The 15,478-nt window shown below is 34.9% G+C and overlaps 1 protein-coding gene across 7 annotated transcripts in view; it reads right to left on the bottom strand.

The window, feature by feature from the left end:
* PTPRD (protein tyrosine phosphatase receptor type D) overlaps nucleotides 1-15,478 on the bottom strand; it is a 1,311,464-nt gene that overhangs the window by 277,100 nt on the left and 1,018,886 nt on the right. For all 7 annotated transcript variants that reach the window (XM_062609059.1, XM_062609064.1, XM_062609063.1 and 4 more), the window contains one exon: nucleotides 12,813-12,976. In XM_062609059.1, coding sequence (XP_062465043.1) covers nucleotides 12,813-12,897 — 85 coding nt within the window. In that variant the 5' untranslated portion in view covers nucleotides 12,898-12,976. The remainder of the gene's footprint in view (nucleotides 1-12,812; nucleotides 12,977-15,478) is intronic.

The following is a 15,478-nucleotide window of genomic DNA, read 5'->3' as shown; positions in this document are numbered from 1 at the left end:
CAGGCATAACTTGGAGCTGAGTTCTTAGTCTGTGAACATGAAAAAAGACTGGAGCATCAACACTATTTTTAGACCACAGACTCTATTGCGTTTGTGTAACTTCAGGTATTCTGGCAGAAAAAGTAAAACATATTAATTATCAGAGAAATCTTGTACACTTTTTTAAAGGCTTTTATATTTGGAGTATGATGCAGTGGTGAGATTTAAATTATCCTAAAATACTGTTCACAGTTAAATGTGCATCTGTGAATCCATTTTTTATTCACCTTCAAATAACTGCTGTATGAATTATCTTTTCTGGACCATGTCTGCATTCTAAAGAAAAACAAAATGTATTAAAGGAACATAACTCACACTCTAGAATAAAAGTAATAGCATAATTTATTTATCTTCAATAAAACAGTAGTGTTGGATTCAGAAATCAGTATCACTGAAATACTTTCATAGAACGGAGACTTAAGGTCTTTTCTAAAACTTCAATCTGAAAGCATTTCAGTATAAATGACTCACCATATGGTATAAAATGTTAACCTTTTTATTTTTCTGAACCAGTTCTTTGAAACAAATTACAGTAGCCTTCTAAAAGTATCAGTTTTTTGGACAACACTGAGATCTCACTGTCTGTAATACCACTCTGCATAGCTTTCCTTGACACTGTGCATTACCTGCCCTGTATTATCCCAAACAGCAAGGACTGCTTGCCTTCCTCAGTAACTTCCTTCTCCACAATCCAAAATCTGAATGCTATTAAAATTTACCTGTAATTTCCAATTATACTGGTTAAGGTAAAGAACTACAAGTAAGGATTATTAATCTACCTCTTGACAGTTAGCTTCAGATAGGGTACAGGGGGGGACACTTTTGAAACCAATTCAGGAAAGGAAGTCTCTGCACAGACCGCTCTCTAAGTGTAACTAACAGTCATATGTCTAACTAACATAATTCTTGAGATTGATCTATGAAGAAGAGATAACACACCATTCTAAGATATCTATAGCTCAAGCAGAGCAGTTCTGATGATTTGCAGCTGCAGTTTTACATTCTGTCCATCACCAAAAAAGTAAATAACAATACAGAATTACTGATCTACACATCTGAAGAGAAAAGATGATTTCGTGCATTCCAGACAAAAGGTGGATTTTTCTTCCTACTATAAAGGTAAACAAATCAAGGCATCTTGCTGCAGTTCGTAATCTGGGAATACTTTGGTGAGGAAGACCTAATATTTTCATACAAATAAAATCCACAGATTTTGTCCACATATTTCAACTTTTGTACTTCAAAATCAGATAAGAAAATCCTTGGCCAAGTTTGGTTAAAAATCCTCTCTAGCCTCCATCCACATATTCACATTTATGGGGGGGGGGGGGGGGGGGGGGAAAGCAGAAAACTGAACTAGCAGTGGAAATGCATTTATTAGTTTTTAGCAATACCTGTAAGTTCTATAGCTTATATCTTATATACCTATGAGTATATATACAGCTTACAGCTTATATACCTATGAGAAGTAAGTGAAGAAATGCTGGGTTTGGTTTTGGTGTTTCTCCCATCCTACAGCTGATACATGAAAAATTCTAGAAAGATCCAAGGATCAGGTTAATGTAGACATTAGTTTTCATTCAACTGTCTATACATAATCAGTAATCTAAACTGAGATCAATCATAAATTGTCACAGATGCTCAGCTTTTTTTCTCAAAACACCAAATGAGCTCCTACTCTGTGAAGGTCCTGAGCTTCTGTCAGATAGTGTAAACCTGAGATAAAAATTCTTAAGACTTTCTGTCATGGGAAAATCCCACACATTTTTCATGCACATCTAAAAGCTATTTTTAATATACTCATCCACACCATTATACTTATGAGTCTCCAAAGCACTTCATTTCACTGTGCTATCTTTGGAAGTCTCTAATCCATGAGTAAAAACCAACACTGAGCTGCTAAGTAGAATGCAAATCATTAATTTAAGAGAATCTTGTTAACAAAGGTGAGGGGGAGAATGAGTGGAAATAAAAGTTAAAAAGAAACAGTTCTAGGTTTTGTCTCTGTCTAGAATGGAGGTCTTTGCAAAGCACTATGAATAATACATTTCCAACAGCATAATAAGAAGTGACTAATTTTTGATGTAACAGTACATTCTAAAGTAATTTGTTATGACTTACAAGGTGAAACAGAACTTCAGACATTAGAAGCAAGCAGACATACCCAAGTGATATGACCAAATTTCACGAGATTGCAACAATGGAATTAGTGACTTTAGATCTGCAATAATAAAATAGTATACATTGCTGCAGTTCCTGATATGGGAAATGAATTAAATTCTTACTTCATAAATGTGAGAATGCAACATAAAGAGTCAGTAGCCAAATGATAAACATTTTTCACCAAAGTGCATCATAAAAACGCAACTGTATCAAACAGCTAGTGTATGTTAGGTAGACACTGACTACAAGCATTTATTGAGGGTCGTAAGAAATTTTTATTTCTACAGTACTTAAAGTTTTAATAAATGTCTCTAATAATAAATTTATTTTTAATTAGTGCATTGCCAAATTACTTTAAAGAAATTTAAATTAATTCCTTATGAGACATTTAATTTAAAAGGAATTACATATTTTTTTTTTTATTTTTTTAATTTTTTTAGGAAATCTTTATTCACTTGATCTGAAAAGCTGGACTTCAGAGTAGATACAACATCATCTTCCTAGAGATGTTGCGTCTTTCCAAGTTCCATTTTACCTCTATTTTTTTTAATGCATACATCTTTAGATGCTACAACCTTTAAGTCACTTTCATCAGACACAGATACTGAAAAAGGTCAGTGGACATGTTACACTTCTTCATATGAACAGTGTGTTTGAAGATGAAAGATTTTCTTCTAAAAAAACAAAAGGTGACTAGGATTTTCCAGTAATGTACTTTGCCTGTGAACTGCAAAGCATGAGAAGGCATCTTGTAAAATAACTCTTATCCTTCAGTCCCCTGCCCCATGGAGACATACACACATTGCCAGTCAGCTGACATACATGTGAGCTCCGCCATCTGTAAATGTAATATTGTAATTTTCCAAAATTATAAAATGCATTTGCTTAAATGTTTGCTATTGTTTTTCATTTCACTTCCTAGGTTTCAATTATACCAACACTGTGATACAAGAACCTCCAAATCAGCTTTTCTGGAAAAGTTAAGTGGTGAATAAATCATGGTGAACAATGCTTGTTCAAGAATAGATGTATTTCTGAATGCAGGACCACATCAAATGCCTGATTGGGTCACACTAGGTCGGTGCAGACTGCTAGCATGTCTCCAGCAGGGTCAAGAGAAGGTGTTATCTTGGCACGTTAGCCTGGGAACTTTTTGAAGGTCCATTCACTTCATATATTCATGCAGTCACTTCACACTCCTAAAGACATTTAAGCTGGCATTCTTGCTTGCTCTTTTAGTACTAATTTATGGATGTCCTGTACAAGAATTTTTGAAGTTGTTCTTTGAAATTACAGATACTGTCTGCTCCCAAAAAGCATGCAGTAAACTGCCATTTAAGCACCCTGTTTTAATAGTTACAATGTAATTTTTGAGAATTAGCTACTAGATTGTTAAATTCTCCTCAAATTTATTGAGCAAAATACACTACTGCAATCACTACCTTCACCAAATCATTCATTATATGTATACATGAGCTGAAATAAGCCTTCAGTACTCTTCTTTATAAACAAACAACTCATCACCAAAAATTACCATTTTCCCAGTCCTGAAACTATGTTTTTCTCTTCCTTGCACTTCTCCAGTTTCTCAACACACTTTTTAGAACAAGAAAACAAGACTAAGTTTGCACTGCATAATGGCCTCACCAGGCCCATGTAAGTAGGGTTTATTTGCCTTTCTACACACATTAATTCTACCCTTGCTATTTTAATCAAAAGATAATGTTAGACCCTACTGACTTGAATGATCAGAAGGAACCTTTAAAAAAAAAAAAAAATATTTTAAAAATCATTACATTTAAAGATACTACGCTCTATTCTGAATCATATTTTCCATTTTCAGATCTTTGAACTTGAATTGTTGCTGCTAAAAATCTGTGCTGTTTCACTAGAACAGGAGACCAAATGACTGTTTCTCTCTCCAATCCAGACATGACCTGCCAATGCTCGCAGCAGTTATTTTATAGATTTTTCTAAAGCATATGTGAAATTCCTGGAGGAAAACAAAATTACCCAGGTGAAACTCTCCTGGAAACGTCCATATGTAATTAACTCTCACAGCCAAAATAAATTTAGTATCACTTTTCCTTGTTGTTTATTCCTTCTTCTTCACTACTGCATGTGCCAAAAGAAAATCAACAGTAGTGGAGCCTCCCTTTCATCCATATGGTGCTAAACTGGAAAGCACACAGAGCTTGAAAAATACATTGCAATTTAAAGACTGTCTTCTTAAGAACAAACTAGAACAAAACCTCTATCCAGCTACATTTCATGGCAAATTTACTTGAAGAATTTATATCCCAAAAGAACAAATTTTATACTTCTCTTTCTGAATAACACCCTTAATGAGAAAATGATCTCTAAATTTCTTTTCATCAAGGAGTTTGAGGATGTGATATGTATTGTGAAATTCTGTTATGTGCTATTATTCCCTACAAGAAGACCATGTCTAAAGTGCTGTTTACAGTCATGCCCCAGAATTTCTTCTAAACTGAAACTAACATTTGCATTCAACATGCATGAGTAATTTAAAATTTGAACTGTCTTTTATCAATATATACTGTTCAAACACACAACATGAACGCTTCACTCATCAACTGATATTATAAATCTGCACACCTTTTCCTCATAACATGTACATTACTCTTGTATAACTCAGTTAAAAGCACAGAAACAATTTGCACACAACTTTATGTTTAAACCTCTTTTACAGTAATTGAAATCAAGATGCAATTTTACCTTGACACTCCTACCTTTAAAAGAAGTAGTCAAATTAATTTAGTTTGCACCACTCCCCCCCCAAAAAAAAGCATTTAAAAAATACGTGTATTATTAGAACTTTTAAAATATTAAATAATAAAAAAACACTCAAGTAACTACTCTGAATAAATATAACTTTAGCCAGACATTATATAAGACAGAAAGATCATATATAATTTGGGGGGGAAGTGATCTCCATAAAGACAGGGTGCAAACAAACATGAACAGGGATCTTCCTATATAGTTCCAGATTTTTATAATTTGCTAAAAAATAACCCATACTGGAATTTCCTGCCGGTTCTGAAAAGGGAATATTAGTTACCCACAGAGCTTTATCTGCCAGTGGTCATTACTGATGTTGCAGGGAATTGCACACAGGAAGATAGTTACTCGTACTGAAGTTTCTTCAGAAACACTTTCTGTTAACAGTTGACATTAGTCTAAATAATGTGGTTTTGTCCAAATCAGGCCATTAAAATATAGCTCCCTTATTTACATTTCTTGGTGTTTGGAAAAACTGGAGACTCTCAATTTCCTGACTCTGGTTTTACATGCTCAAGAAAATCAAGATGTATGACTTTCATACTTGGGAAAACTTCAATGCCCCTACACTCAGCCACAGGATATGTTGTCAGGGCTTAAAGGATAGCAACTCAGCTCTGTTCAGTGCTCTGCTTTTGGGAAGCAGGGACGTGAATCAACAACAGCTGTGGAACAGGCATGGAAATGATCTTCAGTGTTGCAGAGATAAATTTACAAAAATGTCCAGGGAAACCATTCTGAAGTTGTTCTTCAGTTTACTCTAGTTCAAAGCCTTGGCAAACTATAATTCTGAATCTACACTTTTTAAAATACAGATCTTTTGTTCATATTAAATTTTGAGATGTTTTGTTATGGACAAATATAGAGATAATCCAAACACCTGAAAAAACATGTGCATTAGAAAACTATATTCCTCAAGCAGCTCTCAATTTTGTTTTAAAACTTAGTAATTTAAAGCAAGCTAAACAGATATAGCTGTAACTATAGCTACTCTTAGAATTAAATCATTCAGATTTGTTTTAATGTAAAGACTTGAAAAATAAGGGTTGCATAAATCCTGGCTTATGTAGACATCCATATTAACTGTAGTTTCTGTGACGAAGTCAGTATGTTTGGAATGACCACATAGTGTTTTGACTTCCCCTGATTCTCCACTGAACTATCATATATATTTCAGAGCCTTCACTTTGCTGCAGAGCAAAATGACTACATCTAGAATATTTTGGCATAACTAGCTGTCCCACCAGGACTAAAACTTTTGAGAACTGATGAGTGATTTACTTGATATATTTTAATATATTTAACAAGTGCAATATAAAATTACTGTTGCAATACTATATACCCATTTTCATAAAATCAAGGAAAATGTCCTTAATTTGAACTGTAGAGAACGTATAAAAATTCCTTAAAAAAAAGAATACAGAACAAAATTGAAAGCTCGTTTTTTTTTTCCCTCCCATACTAAAACTCTCCTGCATATGTCAACATTATTAAAAGAAACAGCAAGGCAATCAAAGGGCTGTATTTTACACAAAAAATGGATGTTATCAATACTAAAATATTAAGATGGGTGATATTGAAAAATTCCCAATAAAGAACAGAATTTATCTTTGGAATTTACAGTTCTTGCTGCTGCCCATAGCTGAAAGCAATAACTGAAATAGTCTCTTTAAAGATGTCGGAGTTTACATCCATTATGACAGAAAATTGTCCCAGTTACCAAAGGCATACATACAAAAAAGTAAATCATTTCCATGTTGGGCTTTCCTACATATGGTGTTTATGAAGGTATTCTGGAATAGTTTATGAAGATATTCTGGAATTCTATGTATGCCCAGTTGCAAGACTCACTATAAGATAATTACTTTCTGTAAGATAATTACTTTGGAAGATCTACTTAAATTAGTTTAGTGTTGCAGGCAAGTACTCAGAAACAAAAATTTCAATGTGGACTGCATGAATGTGTTTCAGCTTGTTGAAGAACATAAAAAAATTGAAGGGGAAGAATGTGATTAGCAGGGAGAAAAAACGGTGTTCTTTACAAAACAAAATGAAGAAACCAAATTTAAAAAAAAAGAAAAAAATGTTTGATTTCACTAATACTAAACTACTGTTGTTAAACCCTATTTAAACAAGAATTTGTCTCAATGATCTCAATGTTAAAAGTAATCACTGTCTGTTGGCACTAAGTTTTAGCCCTTCCTCAGTGTGGTCTAGAGAAAACCGTGAAGACTTTTCTGGCAGACAGCATGATGATAACTGACATATGCATCAGGAGCCAGAGGGCGAACTAAGCATTATTCTTGTTCAAACAATTGTGAATGGGGAAGCAATATATATCAGTTATGGTTAGTATTTCTGCTTGCCTTTCTTAATCAGCTGCATCCACTTCTACTGAATGAAGTAAGAATTGTGGCTTCTCTTCTAAAACAGCGTATCAAAAGAAGCACTAAAAGAAAATTGTCAGAGCAGGAGCTATGTAACCAAGTATGCAATAAAAGAATTAAACAGACAAAACTACAGAAATGCAGCAGGGAATTTGGAAAAGCTAGTGACCAGGACTTTCTCAGGGTGGAGAAGGAACAGGATGTGTGCTCTGAGAATCTATTTGATTACTAAAAAGTTGGATGCAGAATATCTGCAGAAAATTACCTGATTTTATTAGTATAAATTATACTTTTAAATTTCAAAAACCAGCTTACAAGGAACAACCAGGAAGAACCATTTTAAAAGCATTTTGTATTTTATATATTTCTTTGAGCTCAGTGATTAACTTGACACCTTATCATTAAAGAGTTATAATAGTTTACTGTCTTCTAGAATTCGAAAACAATCTGTTACTTCAAGAGTCTCATGGCCAACTGTGATACTACTAATTTTTCAGCAGATGTAAAAGAATTGCCTTAACACTGTTGTCATCTACACCGTTGTGAATAAGGCAGCCAGTGATAAACACTGAACCAGTAACTGTTCTTCTACAGACAAGAATATTGGTAAGCAAACATCCTCTTTCACAGTGAATTCTGCAATATCCTTTTCAGTGCACACAGAAGCTACAAAGACCAAACATAAACTGAGGCAAGTAAAAGAAAAAAAAATCATATTTACTGAGATTTTTCACTTCTTATACTTAAAAGTAACACTTCATTTTACTAAAAGAGAAAAGAGCAAGGGTAATTTTGCCACCTTTCAATTTTGTTTACTTTGCTCCATCAAACATAAGCTTAGTTTCACGACTAACAGTAGGAATGAAATCTTGGTCACACACATAAGGGGTATGATGAACTCGTCCATTCCACCAGGGAATGATTTTTTTGTCGTTTCGATTCTGTATCCCTTTTGAGAGGTGGCCATGGGACAGTTTATCAGCCCGTGCCAACACATTTCAGTTTGGGGTTATTTCACAGTCATGGGGAAAAACAAAGTTGTCTCATTACCTCCCTCAGCTGTAAGGGTAGTATGTAAAGAGAAAAGAAGTACTAAGGACTACCATTGGGAACATCTTCAAATGCACGAAGTGGGCTTGCTGCTGGGATCCCATTTACAGGGATTTCACAGTGAGACTGAAAAGTATGAATTCCTTACCCATTTGCAATTACTCTGCAAAGAATACAAAGCAGTGGTAATGTCAGAATATATCTCCTCTTCAGTGGTAACTTTGAGCTAGCAACAAAAAATGATTAAAAAAAAAAAAGGAAAGCATAGTCTTTCCATAGTTACAGAGGGGAGGAAAAAAAAAAAAAAGGGAAAAAAAAGGACAAAACGTTTTTCCCCTTTGTCTCACCTTCTTTGTCCTCTCCACACTAAAGGAAATAACAGTCCTGGCAACCGCTTATGAGAAGTAGTTCAGTAACAACCCTGGACAACAATAGGGTCTGAGACCCTTTGACAAAGAGCTATACAAGTTGTGCGAGAGTGGAGGACAGACCAACTCTGGCACAGCAGGAACTTCTCTTGAAGTCCTCAAAAATTCCAGGAGAAAAGCTAACCATGCAAGAATACACATCTTTCTGTGTGTCTGCACTCAGAAGGTTCGCTTATCCTGCGTGATTTTTGACCCCATAAAATAACTGTCTGTGGAAATTTACCGTATCTTCAAAACGACGCACAGTGTATAAGAGTAAAATATTATTGTGACTCACAAAGAGATCCTCTTTTAGACTGGTAAAACAAAAAACATTTATTTAGAGCTCACAGCATTAATGCAATATTATGTGGAGCCATATAAATACATATATGGCACACAGTTCATTCAGTGTAATGTATATCTTTTGTATAGACAAGTGTCTATGCAACTTTAAACCCTATGCATTTTAATCGGTTGTACAATCAAAATCTCTCTTTAATCTCATAGTTTAAGAGATAGAAAAATACAGTTTACTTTTTTCAGTACTATACTGCAAAAGGAATGATAGCATCAAATCTGACTACAATACAGGAGACATTGCACTGACATCTTGCGATTCACAAGTCTCTTCAGTTTGTGTTAGGTGTACCACAAACATTTAGCTGAAAATAAAACCAAGGAAGTGTAAGTGAACAAAAAATTGCATTAGATTTTTCTCTCCCCTATTAAATCCAGTTCTTTCTATAAATCCTTGGAAAGAACAGGAACGCAGGAAAGGATGTATGAAGCTGAAAAATCAGTTTCAGTTATAAAGTTCACCTTGTAAGAAAGGATTATGTTAGTTTATACAAAACTGTGGAAATTCATACAATTTCTCAGTCACACCTTTTATTAGGAATAAGCAGAAAATAAAGGTAACACCAAGCCTTTTCTCATAAAATCAGAGCTAGCCAGATTAGATAAAGCCTGACTATTTAAAGTGATAGTTTCATATTCAGCTGATATATGTAAGAGTTCACTCCCTTCCTGCATTTCATAGCACCACTACCCACAAGGCAAAAGCTCTTTACAGCACAACAATGGTAAAGACCAACAGAAATGGAGCTTTCAAAATTCTAAAGAAGTTCATAGTTTTTTAAAATGATCATGTGAAAAACTGCACTTCTGTCTAGTTCAGCTCTCTCCTTAAGAAAATACATAAACAGTAAAACCAGTGACACCTAGTCTACCACTTCTTAGCATTTTATTCTGTATTCTGGAATGTCTTAATAGAAACTCTCATCTAAAATCTTGGCTAGTACATAGAAGAAATGAGTTTGTCTGAAGGCATTTTATTTTTTTTAAACAAAAAAATAGTTAATAAAATTATTATTCCATTGTACCTGAGTTCAAAAATTCTAGCAGTACTTCTCTAGTTTTTGTCAACTCAATCTTTCCAAAGATTTTTAATCTTCCTATATTTTTGTATTTTTAAATTATTATTTTCTTTATCCTATTGGCTAATAACAAGACGCAGTAGATACTAAGTAATAACCATATGTCATACTGCAACATTATAAATCCCACCAAGAAGATAATATAACATATCTTTGTTTGGCTACACGCTATTCCTGTAACTGTGCATAGTAATACCTAAAAACTACAACGACAAATACACAAAATCCTAAAGGATTAGTTTATGAGAGAAGGAACAGCACAAAACTCAGCTGATTTGTGCATTTGTGAGAGATGATCAGTAGTATTTGAAGGGCAGTGTTTCCAACTTATATTAACAGCACTCCCGATATATTAACTACTAATATAACCACGCAAAACTATTAACAATCACTTGACAGTATGGTATAAATCAGTGTCAAAAAGAAACAGGAAAAAAAATAGTAATTAATCTGTTGTTATGAAGAGACCTTTTCATTGCTCTCCAGTGAGGTGACTTGAGTCTACTAGTCCTGAAGCTTACTAGTCCTGTAACGAATATGATTATAAAGAACCTAATAAGTAGTGTGAAAACACTACTTATCCACTATTAACATATTTTTCTTTCCTTTTTCTTAGTTTCTTTTAAAACTGCATCTTGCTGTCCAGGTTGGTTTCACTGAGCGTAACCCCCACAAAAAGATGACCTTTGTGCATCTTACAACCTTTATTCTGTATGTGACACTCCACAGAGTCTAGCAACACTATGAAGTCCACCTAGCCCTAGCCACCAACAGCTAATAGCTGATTTCTGATTTCTTTCATGTTATCTGAAATAAAAAAAAAAACAACTATAAGTTGACTACAGCAATTTAAAAACTGCACTGGGACACCAGCCAATTTTGAAGTAATCATCTCCATACTAACCTTCAAAAAAAACTACCATCCTACACCACAGAGAAGAATGATAAAAGAGGAGACTTTCTGTTTAATGTAACATGATTACAGAAATTTTATCTTTCTCTTATGAGGATTCTGGGGTTTGACTATCTTTTTTACAAATTGATACCTGACTGAGGTTACCAAAACCAAAAAATCATTCCCTACTCACCCACAGGACGTTGGACATTCCATTATAAAAATCCAAAAAGGTGTACCAGAGTCTAAAAAACTATGTTTCCTAAACATAGTATTTACTCTTAAAACATGTGGAATACTACAACTGCAGAAACATCCAACATATGGGCCCACTTCCCAATTAATTATTTGCTGGCTAAAGTGTTAAAATGTCTTTGGCTTCACCTTAGACACAATCATCCCAGCTGGTCATTATCTATCTGGAAAGGGGCCAGAGAATCACGGCTGTCAGTACTCAACAAACATGTAGGTTTTGTATTTATTCTTTTTTTTTAATTTACTTCTCTTTCTTAGAGCTATAGTGAAAAGAACAAAGTCTTACTACACATGGAAGTGGAAAGATTTGGTATGTCTTTTATCACTGTAATTTAGTATACCTGGAGTGCAGGTGGTATGTGGAGCAGTAAGAAATTCTTCAATATCATTTACTGAGAACTGATTTATCCAACCTCACTGACACTGTTTTTATTCTTGTACATTCCTATCACTTCAAATATTCCTTCATTCTGCACAGATGTGTGAAAAACCACAGAAGTCTTCTATAGAAGTCAGAGTTAGAACAAAGTTATTGATTGGTGATGCATCTGCACAGAGGATTTAACAGGAAAATACCCCTCAGTCAAGTGAATGTTAACAGCTTATAGCAGAAGCCAGTTTGTAGTAAACTTCAAGTCAACAGGTAGAAAGTAAATTACTTTTCTCTTTTGAAAAGTACTTCTGCAAGAAGCCACAGGACAGCTGGGAAAAGGAACACATGTAAACAAGGCAGACCTAATGATTTCCTAATCAAAAAAAAGATATTATCTTCCCATTAATAGGTAAACTAATCTACTAGAATCCAAGTTTTCCTTCAGTACAAGTGAACACAGGTGCCTTTCCTCACTCAGTTGTCACACATTTAGGCATTCCAGTAAGTTGTCAGTTCTGCCTGGTTTGTTTGGATACTGTACTCTGCAACAGCTGTCGGAAATAATACATTAGAACAGCTGTTATAGCAGTTGCAAAGGGTATGGAATTTTAATTAGACTGGATATTAACTGGGGTGGTGTCTTCTTTTTTTTTCTTCACACCAGATTTAAGAAATAAATATTCAAGGAATGACAGATGTCTTTAATGGATTTGACCAATGTCTGGTAATCAAGGTTGGTCTTTGTTTTGACTGCATAATTTTGTGGTAATGTTCTCCACTATCTGAGTAGGAGCCATTAAGAAAAGGAACACTAAGAAGAAAATAGCAAAGTAGTTGCGTAAATAATTCTTTTCAAATATTAGCCATGATTTAGATGGGACCTCGCAGTGTTTTAAGAATTACTCAAAAGAAGAATCATTTTGAGACCCTTAGTAACCAGCAGCTGAAAACAAAACTCTTCATTGTGTCCAATACCCAAGCACAAATGAATAAGAAGCTTACTTTCTGCATCAGCATAGAGTAGCAAGCACAGGAGCACCACCACTGGCCTGACTACGTGCATCATCCAACAGCTTGGCACCAGCATGCTTTGGCAGCCTTGTTCTCACTGGCTTAAAAGCTACTGCAAGTCTGTCCAGTCTGAAATTTCAGATGATTTTCAGAGCCTGTGGAACAGATAAGAAAAAGAGAAAAATAGAGTTAGCAAGAAAAGGGCAGAGATTTTCTGTTGTTTTGTTTATTTCTTTGTTTTTTTTCCACATATTCACAATTGAGGCAAAATAATTTTAAAAGACAAAAGGGTAAAGGGAAAAAAAGATAAAAGGGAAAAGAAAACAGAATTTATATCAGGCTAGTGGCATATACCAGAAGATTCAGGGTACAGTATATCAACTGTATTTTTTCAACATGTTTCACAGTACTCCTTTTCTACAATAATCAAGCATCTGTCACACCCTGGATCTTTTTTTGTATTCAACAGCACCTTCCAAATCACAGGAACTCTCATTGTTAATGAAGTTGATTACATCACTAGAATACTCATGTTGCAGAAGGGAATCAAAGTGGATGTAATTTCCAGAATAAGAAGTCTACTGGGAACTGATGAATAACACAACAAAATTTGCCTTATAAGGTGTTCTTAAAGCTAGACATCAACTGCTAGCATATTGCACGCATTGTCCAAATTTGACATACCTGAGAAACAGAAATTAAGTAATATAAAAATTTTTTGCCTCTCACAGGAAATACTGTGATGCAGAAATACTGGAGATATGCCCGAATAGCCTGATGCTGTAACTAAAATAACACTGAAATGTAATTTTACTTTTCTAACGGTCTGCAACATATAAAACGATTTGATATTATCTTTTTCAATACCACAAGAGTGTTTTCCATGCAGTGAAGATAAAAACCAAAAGGGCAAATTAAAAAATATACTAATTACCATTCCACTAGATAGATCTTACAGATTTGTGGGTGGTATAAAGAGCCCATTTTACAGTACAGTGCAATGCTCCAAGAATTTACTCAATGAAGAAAAGACAAGAGCAGCTGGTAGAAACCTATAGCTGTTATGAACCTCTTTTGTAAAACTATCTTTTGAATCAGCTACTGTGATCAAAAAATACAAACCTAAGAAATCTTCACAGGCAAAGTGCTGAAGGCACCAGCTCCCCACTTTCATCACTACCACCTTCAGGTCAGCATTTCAAATGGCAGCAAAGTGTACAAGAAATCAGTCCCGTTGGACTCAATTTGTGTCTGTACCAGGGTATCAGAGCCAACTACTACTTAATGATTCCAATGCTATTACCAAGATGGAGATGTATGAAATGTATTTTCAAGGAAGAGGTGATTTTGATTTTGCTTCTTCTAAACTGTAGGAGTTATAAGGGAGCCCTGAACTATTTCCAAAGGTTCACTTGTGGACAAAACTTTACCTTTTATTGGCAATCACACACATGGCAGAAATGTGATGGGTAAGATTTGTATCTGAACCATAAACTGATACCTTCAGAAGGGGAGAAAGTGGAGAGGAAACAACACTGATAATTAATAAGGGGAGCAGAGGAGAGGAAAAAAAAAAGGTGACCATGAAGGTGCTTGTTTTACACAACTGTTTTTAAGGGGGCACTTGAAATTATTCACACCTTCCAAACACTTCCACAAAAATATTAAATGTGGCATCTAACAGAGAAAGTATTACTATATACTTGGGGAAAAAAGGGGAATTTTAAAAAATCGCATGATCCTGATGCATGAACATGCATTTATCCTCTACAAACTGTCCGCAAATGAAGGGATGGCTCCCAAAGCCCACCAAAGAAATGGCAGAGAAGAAAAATGAGCTCTTCTCTATTTTTATTAAAAACCCCATTCCAGTCTCTCACTCTAATGCATACACAAGCAGTTAGCAATACCGCACTTATTCTCTGCTTTGAAGGTGATACTCATTATCACTCAGATCGTAAAAACCAAAGTTCTCAGTACTTCTTTTTTTTTTTTCCTGCTTCTGAGTGTCATGGTTTTAGCTAACCTAATTAAGCACACTAAGGTTTCCAGGAGACCCTTTGCCTGTTGTTTTCTCTCTTCACCTGCTTATGGCTCCATAGCCATCTTCTAGTATTTTAGGTCAAGTAAACAGAAGTACTTGAGTAAAGACAGCAGATGGGTCCTTCTCCATTCAGGTGACTTAAAGATACGCTGCTAGTGGAGGCATGCAGATGATGGACTGGTAACATGATAGAGAAGAAAGCCAAGAGACAATCACAGTTCTCTACAAAAGTCTGCCTCAGCTTTACCTACAAAAAACTTCTACCAATGACTCCGTTAGTGTATCAACCTTGAGACTGATAACCACCTGGTATGTAGAGCTCTATTTGGCTTATTTGTGAGAACTAACATGGAGATGCGATTTTCCACAAGGACCAAATGAAATTATCATCCAAGTATTAACTTCCAAATCAAGCAACCTTCATAATGTTAATCTAATGCATTAGTCATGCTTAAATTGACTAGTTTCTTCCCTTTTGTATTTCCTCTTGATGATGATTTGTTACATCTGGAGTGTGGTGCCAGAGACAGTGAAAAAACATGTCATCTGCAGCACCAGGATATACTACACTCTTCCCCAAAGGGCTGACATCTGTACCACAGAATGAATCTAG

The sequence above is a fragment of the Pezoporus occidentalis genome, unplaced genomic scaffold (genome assembly GCF_034315485.1).
Source record: "Pezoporus occidentalis ecotype Australia unplaced genomic scaffold, CSIRO_AGI_Poc_V1 ctg133, whole genome shotgun sequence".
NCBI lineage: Eukaryota > Metazoa > Chordata > Aves > Psittaciformes > Psittacidae > Pezoporus > Pezoporus occidentalis.
This window is presented reverse-complemented; position numbering and strand designations above follow the sequence as displayed.